Source organism: Anneissia japonica, unplaced genomic scaffold, assembly GCF_011630105.1.
Source record: "Anneissia japonica isolate Jap-2015-1 unplaced genomic scaffold, ASM1163010v1 scaffold3782_len1007564_cov172, whole genome shotgun sequence".
Lineage (NCBI taxonomy): Eukaryota > Metazoa > Echinodermata > Crinoidea > Comatulida > Comatulidae > Anneissia > Anneissia japonica.
In genome coordinates, this window is record NW_022716546.1 from 551,673 (window position 1) to 560,762 (window position 9,090).

General features: G+C 33.2%; 1 protein-coding gene across 5 annotated transcripts in view; it reads right to left on the bottom strand.

Moving 5' to 3' along the window:
- LOC117109763 (myosin-I heavy chain-like) overlaps positions 1-9,090 on the bottom strand; it is an 85,154-nt gene that overhangs the window by 13,352 nt on the left and 62,712 nt on the right. For all 5 annotated transcript variants that reach the window (XM_033252174.1, XM_033252176.1, XM_033252177.1 and 2 more), the window contains 6 exons: positions 7,466-7,566; positions 6,461-6,587; positions 6,108-6,226; positions 5,632-5,770; positions 1,078-1,214; positions 392-489 (listed from right to left, as the gene is read on the bottom strand). In XM_033252174.1, the coding sequence (XP_033108065.1) occupies positions 392-489; positions 1,078-1,214; positions 5,632-5,770; positions 6,108-6,226; positions 6,461-6,587; positions 7,466-7,566 (721 nt within the window). The remainder of the gene's footprint in view (positions 1-391; positions 490-1,077; positions 1,215-5,631; positions 5,771-6,107; positions 6,227-6,460; positions 6,588-7,465; positions 7,567-9,090) is intronic.

Below are 9,090 nucleotides of genomic sequence, written 5' to 3' on the forward strand. Positions count from 1 at the left end.
GTTCAATCTCTCGCTGTGCATTTCGCTTGTGTCCTTAGGCAAGGCACTTTCCCACCGCCTCTCTTCACCCAGGAGTATAAATATCTGGTAGGCTTAAACACAAAATGCACCGTTTAAATCTGCAACATAATGGAATTCTCACCAGGGAGCTGTGTATGTGTTCAATATGTGCTTGATCCAATGACCAGGGGTAGTAATGTGAAATGCTTAGAGGCCTTATTGGCATGAAGCACTATAATCAGTATAACATATTATATTTTAAGTAGGCCTGCAACATGGGTCATGTGCTTGTTAATGCATGCATTAAAAAGCAGTAATTGTCTCCCAGTATGTGGAACACATATCACCAGTAGATATTGGTAAGCTCTGCAACTCCCTTCATTATACATACCTTGCAATTTCTATACTGCTAGTAAAGACATTATGAATGTAAAATTGTTGTAGAGTTTCAGCACATAAGTTCATACACAGTTGGTCCAATTTATTACACTACAAGAAAATAAATATCAAGTGAATAACTGAATCAACATATTGCAAGTATATAAACACTTAACAGGTTAAAAAAAAAAATTTATTTTGATTTTACAGAACTGTTTAAATTCTAATAGACAAGATGTTTGTAAGTTTACTCAGGGAGCAGTTAAATTTACTTTAAATCAATTACTTATTGTAAGTATACGTTAAAATATATACATGTCTGATATGAGAAAGTTTGATCAAACATTTTGAAGTCTGACAAACAAAAATCTGATAGCATGGCATGTTATTTCATATCACATATCATTTATTCCGCCATTCACATAAATACAAGAAACATATGAAGACATGACATATTTAAATCATAACAAGAATGTAAACACAGCCTCAGTTGATACCAGACACGATTGCTCAAAAGTTCACTGCCCAGGAGCTCTCTGCATATCAGCCAATCAAAATCAAAATTATTATTTCATGTTATAATATTAAATATAGGTCTATGTAAATAATTATCAGTAAAGCATTATATATAAAAATAATTAATACACAGTTTAAATAATGGTTGGTACGTTAATATATAAAGGACTTTGTAGTTCTTACATTGAGATTTTGGAAGCTAGGCATGTCGACTAATCCAATGAAACCCTCGCCTGGGAAACTATGTGAGCTGGTGGAGTGAGTCGCAGAACTTTTTGAAGTCACTGGGGAAGACTGCTGCAGTGGTTTGATAACAGAGTCTGGAGGGGAAAAAAAAATTATTTGATAATACATTCAATTTTATCTAATGTTATTTCATTGAAGCTTTTCCAAACTCAGGTTTTCTGTTACAAATTTGTATAAATTGCACATATTATGGGTATTGCCATATCACATCCTTATATGGGCATGATAATTTTAACTGTTATTTCTTTTAAGCTTTTCCAAACTCTCTGCTCTCTTTTCTGTCACAATTTTGTATGAATTGCCCATTTTAAGGCATAATGATGCCATATCACATCCTTAAATGAACATGATGTCATTATCATTATTCATACCCATATTTGGGCAAACCACAAGTATGTGTCACATAAAATAGGCCCACTATTATATGATGGAACTTTATGGCTACGTTCACACATGGCAGCTAACGGTTAGTAGGATCCAGATCACAAACATAGTGCGCTCATCTGTGCATTCATACAAGAAAATCCCCAATCCAGATACCAAGAAAATGATGATCGAATCACTGGCCACGTGTGATTGGTTGATGATAGAAATGCACTTAACTTGCTAACTGATAGCCCTTGCTAACAGTTAGCGTATCCGGATTCTATACGGTTAACACTATCCTATCGGGCATTCCACAATGTGCTAACGGTTATCGCTAATGGTTAGCTCCTGATCCGGTAACTAGGGCTCTCGTGTGACCCTGACCTATGTCCTTTTCACATTGGATAAATTTTACCAACTTGGATTCAAGTATGCATTAGGTTGTTTCCACGCCTGTGTTTAAACATAGATAGTAGGATTTTTCCATTGCATGGTCAGTTATGGAAGCATTGTAAAAAGTGAAATGGCACATGGTAGTAAATCATGCTCAGGAAGATTTTACCTAGTACGCTGTTCGCATTAGTTTATTCTTCCTGGGAAGCGTTCACTCGGTTAAACTTCAGTATGACTTGGGCAAATTGACAAGGAGAATGTTAATAATATCTACGCTGTTTGCACTGAAAGGTACTGGAAGACAAGGCTTAAAATAGCAAATTACGATTGAAAAAAAGGGGTTGTCTTATACGCATGACATACAGATTTTATATTTATTAAATCATGTTTGTCTTATGTGCAGATTGTCCATAACACGCAAATTTACTACAGCAATAAAGCTACTAATTAACGTTAGTATGAATGAACTCAATTTTAAATACGGAGAAATAAGATTTTGATGAACATTTAAAAACTCATAAAATCGTATTATACTGAAAGATTAACCTTGCATTTGGCTCCATTTTTAGCCAGTTAAATGCAGTACCAAGACCATAAAATGCAGAATTAAATATGAATTCCGACGATGAAACAGAGGGGTTGTTTTATACGTGTGACATCTTCTCGAACTCTGGGGCTGTCTTATACGCGGGTCGCCTCATACACGAGAAAAGTCTAATGTGAACACACTGAAAACATGATGCAAATATTTGCTTTGGCTTAAGAAATGCAAATGGTTCTTAGCAGGTCTACTTGGCAGAGATTGACATTAAAAGCATATTTTAAAATTGATTTTCCATTTGTAGACTACCCTCTGGAAAGTAAAATGCTCTCAGCTAAAATATTTTCCTTGAGATTGGCTTGTATTTCCAGAGCTATTACTGTAAACTTAATGTAGCGTTTAATGAGTTCAGTATCATAAACACATACCGGCACAATGGCAGGTAATTAGAGCCTTACGACCTTGCACCAGATATGACACACAGTACTACGGAACTTCCGTAGTTAGCCTATTTCATTGAAAATGTTGCCTAATTACGGCTATAAGAAAATAGTATTTTTGTGCCCGGAAATTGCACTCTCATACCTTTCAAAAATTTACCGGTAATTCTTATCAACAATAAAATACAACTATTTTTATTAATATAATTTTGGGGGTTCGATCACCCTATGAATCTGCCGCAGTAGACAAGTTGTCGGATTACTGACAAATTTGTGAAAACTAAGAAAAAATGGCCTGAAGACCTTTACCCTGTCCTGTTTGTCTCAAATTCCACATCGAATTACAGACAATTAAGCTTTCAATCTTGCATTCAAGGTATATTATTAGGTGAAATTTTTCAATTACTAAGGAAATCTGAAGGCATAGTTACGAAAATGCATTTTATTAACTTGACTATTCTGACATAATGATAGCAGAGTCTGGACAGCCAAACCAGTCACTCCTCGCAAAACATTTTTAGCTATTAATACAGGGTTAAGCAGTTAATGAAAGTTATAAAATGATTAAAGAATAATTTAAATCCGACATTTCATTATGAAACAGCTGTTTAAAGAATAGCATGTCGGCAATTACTCAGGCAGAGACCGTAACCAAATCATTAAAAAATGTATTTTTAACGTTGCAAATAGGGAAAATAACAACATAGCATGAGGTAAAGATATACAAAGTTTAGTTTAGTGCAATATAATAGATTTCGAAAATGTTGACAATCCATTATCTCCGAAACACAATTTGTGAGGAGTGACTGGTTTGGCTTGTCTTGCCACAAATGATCTGATAAATACATTAAATTTTTCTTTGAAGTCAAATCACATTCTTATAGTTATACTGCCCACTCAATGTAATGAGTTCAATGTCAGACATATACCTGCACAATGGCAGGTAATTAGAGTTTTACTACTTTGCACCAGATATGACATACTGTACAGTACAAAAACATAATGACAACAGATCTGGACCAGTCACTCCTTGCAAAAAATCAATTTTTATTTCTTATTAATACATTGTTAAGCAGTGAAATGAAAGTTATAAAATGATATAAAAGAATCATTTAAATCACACATTTCTATATGAAGTTACGGGTGCTTAACCCTTTCGCTGCGTTCCCCCGGTAATACCGGGGGCATGAAAATAATTCTTTTAAAAATTGTTCCTGTACTGCAGGCGCCCTCTATAGTTGTTTCTATGAACTGAAGGTAATTTCTACTGAATTATATGGAGTAATGACTAACTGTTGTGAAAAACTCATCTTGCAGCGATTTTTGGAAATTTTTTTTCACGATTCTGCCGACAAACATGGATTTTTGTCTGTTTTAGAATAGAATGATGAAAATAATTCAAACTATTGATTTTTTTTTAATTCATTTTATGTATCTTCACCATTATCCAGTGAAAAAAAAAAAAAAAAACAGCATCCCATAAGAATTTCTATCTTTTTTTTTACAGATTTATGAAAATAGGGATTTCCAATATGGCCACCCCAAGGTCACAATGCCACAATTCCAATTTCAATTTTTTCCCATAAGCCAACCTTTTTTCCCACCCCAACACAAAAAAACAATTTCAAAATAACCTCTTTTAGTCTTTTTTTTTTTGGCACTTATTTAAAAATAACCTTCTTCCTAAAAAGGCCCAGCAGTGAAAGGGTTAATTAAACACAGCTGTTTGAAAAACAGCATTGAGAAATAAGCATTCAATGTTTACAATTTCAGCAATTTCTCAGGCAGAGACAATAACCAAATCAATAACAATAACCAAATCAATAACCAAATAGGGAAAATAACAACATAGCATGAGGTACAGATATAAAGTTTAGTTTTAAGTGCCATAAAATAAGATTTAGAAAATGTTGACATTTCAAAACTTTTTTGGCCATTATCTCCGAAACACAATTTGCAAGGAGTGACTGGCTTGTCTTTGCCACCAATGATTTGATAAGATACATCCAATTTTCTTTGACGCCATATCACATTCTAATAGCTATTACTTTGAAATTTAATATAGCATTTTTATGAGTTCAATGTCAGACAGACCAGATACGACATACATTATGATAAAAAAATAGAGTCTGATTAAAAATACATTAAAATTCCATCTGTTATGTCTGTGAAGCAATATCACGTAGCTGTAATAAAGACACATACCAGCACAGTGACAGGTACTATAAATATTTTTTACGAAATAGAGTATGACAACATAATGATGCACTAGAACAAACAGCAGTAAGATTAGCAGATTCCTGGAAGGAGGAAAATAACATTGTATGAGGAAGCAATTTCCAACTATCAAATGTGACATGCCTGAATATGGTCATGATGACATACTACATCATTTTTTTTTCATTTCATTTCAATGCTTTATTTTAAAATCAAATCATAAAAAATAAAGTAAATTAAAATAGAATAACATTGCAGTATAAAAGCATTATTAAATAAGTAGTTTAAAAAGAAAGTTAATGCATGTGTCATTGAAGAAGAAAAAGGGTTAAGCAAAATAGAATTTTTGATTCTTAAATTTTATTTCAATTTTTTAATGTTTTACTAAAATTTTGTATACTGAATTTTACTGGTGAAATTAGTTAACAAGTTTGATTGATTAGCCAAATATAGGTACATCATCACTATGACCATATATAGGCACATGACCAAATATAGGCACATCATCACTATATATGGGCATACAAACCTTACCTGAACTCTGAATCTCATCACTGCTAACTGATGCTCCGGAGTGTGAGCTTGGACGTCTGAGGCTATTAATTCTACGAACGATTGCTGCCACCGTGCGACAATAGAGGGCTTTTGAGAGTCTTTTTCTCGTTTCATTCGCCTAAAAGTAAAACGTAAAATTTAATATTTCAAAATGTAAAAAGTATTGCAATGTTTAAATGATCAGATAGGTTCCCCTCAAATTAAAAGACCCCTCCAATTAAAGACCTCTTTTCTGTGGTCTCATATTAACAAATATCTTTATCTTTATTTTTATAATTAGAGACCAAAGCTGCTCCAAAAACTGGTCTATAATTGGAGGGAAACCTGTATATCTTAATGCAAATATCAACCAAGATTTCACTGACTAGAAGATGATATGATAAAAAAATAAAAACTAAATAAAAGTACGCCCGATGATGTCATCGCATAGTACAATTTAAAACCGACTTTCTTACCGTGTCAGCGTCACATAATGACCTAAACACCTGTCCTTTGAGATTGTGCGTTCTCGTTGTAAAGCCACGATACAGGACAACGCCAGAAACTCCAAGCAACGCAGCAACAGCTTTAATTTCTGTAAGGAAACACAAATTTTGTTTTTGATAGCAAGGTATTTCAATCATAACAAATTTTATAGTAGTTATATCTATTGTGATGTTGCTTTATAACATTTAGGAAGGATAAAAGAAAAAGAAGAACAACAATGAAAATCAAGTTAAATATCATTAAAATATTTTTATAAATTAGATTCAAACAAATCAAAATTAATAGTATAATAAAATAATTTCTAAGATAAATATATAAATACCTGCATTTCCCTTAATGTCCAGCTCAAATCCACCATCTTCAATAAACTCTATGTTGCCTAGCAAAAGTACAGCTGTCAGGACCCTGATGACATCAAAGAAGGGAATCCCAAGAACAGCCAGCGACGTCTATTAGGCCAAGTAAAAAAAAAAAGTAGTTACTTGTCCTAATATTTTGAAGAAAGGAGAATGAAGGACTTTTATTGTTGTTGTTTACTCTGAGATGGCAAATCAAAAATGATCGATGGGAAACAGCTTCTACTTTCCACGAACGATCGCGAGAGGAATTTTACTGATGCGAGCCAGATTTTCTTACATTTTTTAAAATAAAGGAAATATTTAAAAATAAATAAATAAAAAAATTTGGTGAGGCAGAGAATGGATGTGCAAGGGTATGAGAAACTAGTATTTTTTTTTTATTTAGCCTTTTAGAGATACAGTATTTTAGTATTAAATTAAAGGAAAAATATTTAACAAATTATCATCACAAACACCATTGACTGTACAGTGAGCAGTTTAGAAGGACGTAGTAAATCGTTCTTCATTATTCAGTGGCGGATTCAATGGGGGACTGCTAGATTCTTTTTTGTTCTTGATTTGTCCTTTTATTTTTTTGTGTTTTAATAGACTTTTATTTTATACCTTTTGAATGATTCAGATTCAGATTCTTTTATTGACATTACTAAAACCAAATAGTATTAGTGTCAAAATGAATGAATAAATTTTCAAAGGGAATTTCAATGTACTTTTTGAATGCATTTTCATATTTTAAGTGTAAATAACATGCAATTTGGCCCTTGGGTGGCCAAATTTGGCCCTTGGGTGGCCAGGATGTGTTATATTTTTTCAAGAATAACATGCGAAATATACTGTACCAGGAAAAGCTTAATCTCGTTGTTTTTGGTGTCACAGTGTACATATGTGATTATAGGGTGTAAGGGGCCCAATATGATGTATGAATTACTTTTAAAAATAAATAAAAACGATAATCCACGCAAAATACTCACTCTCCACTTTGTGAAGTTTTCAACATCAGCGGTCTCGTCCCTTGGTAGATTATTCAGATAATTAAGGTCTATTGGCGAGTATCCTTGGAGGTGCAATTTCACTGGAAAGAGAAAGTTTAATACGTTATATTCATACATTATATATTCATATATTACCTGTATAATATTCATAATTAGATAAATTTTTAAACTTTAAAAACATATTCATCTGCAAATCAAACAGTACTGTTCGAATATCTACAACCATCCGCATACATTTTCCTCACGATGGGTTTGCATGTGATTCGCATGTTGTAAGCTAATGAATAACTAATTAGGAAGAGTTCGATACTCAATCACGCATTACGGCATTGAGTAAAACGTTGTTTGTGGACTGCCGCGCTTTCAATTAATGAGTTGCGGCGAGATAGTTTACTCGTGAGTAAACAATGTAGCAACTCTCCTAGTTTAAAAACTAAGGAATAAATTGTTAGTATATTAATCCTTAATTAATCAAAACAATGGTTTCTTAACTTAAAAAAAAAATTGTAAAATAGATCGTACAGAAACAGCAAATTGTATGAAAGTAGGCCTTGGGCCTATCCCAGGCCATACAGTAGGTTTAGCAAAGCATACCCAAATGCTACACACGTTCTTAAAACTCGCACTGAAGAGTCATCCTACCCTTAAAACTATATAAACATCATTAAATTATATTATACATTTAATGTATACTATAAAACTCGTCAGAATTTATGGGAGGTTTACTTGGCGATATGACTTGTGTAGGAGCCTGTATAGTTCAACATCTAAAAGAACTTATCTCAAAAAAGAACGTCCAAATTTATGCAGGCCACAATGGGTTTCAAGCTTCCTCTGCCCCTCCTTTCACTATTCCAAACTAACTGTCTCAATTCGGCTAGGCCCGATGTTGTCCTGATTGATGGCCCCATTATATTATTGGGCAAACTTAGTTCCACATAATGCAAAAGAGAGTGTTAACAATGCAAAAATTAGGAAATCAAATAAATTTAATTATCTCCAACTCATTCAAGAAATAAGAGTAAAATTTTCTGAAGTGAGCTACGTCACTCTGGAAATATGTTCACTTGGTCATTCAATCAGTAAGGTCATCTAGCTTCAATATTCTTTGCGGTAAAAAATTGTCTACCTAATCAAAACATTGTTTCATCATGCGTGGACAGTTTTTGATTTAACTGCACAGTGAAGCAGAAGGCGCAACAAAAATATCATCACTTTCTCACCACACACTAAGCAGAGTGTTTTTCATAGCATTTGTTGTTGTTATAGGACTGCAGGAAACCCTATTGCTTACTATAGTCAAAGAGTTCATTTACTGGCCTAGATAGCTAACGAAACATACAAAATTTATACCAGCAAGCCCTATCTATTGAGCATCTGACATGACCCACTTTTTCTTTTATAGCAAATAGCTCATGAATAAACTGTTTATGTTACGTAAAAAACCACTCGCAGAATATCGTCTCTCAAATTTTACAGGGATTTCTCTCACTTTATTTTATTTTATATTTTATTCGGCTTTACACTGGCAACAGTACAAAAATATATATACTGTCTCTTATACACATCTAGATGTGTATAAGATACAGTAACAAATTTTATAG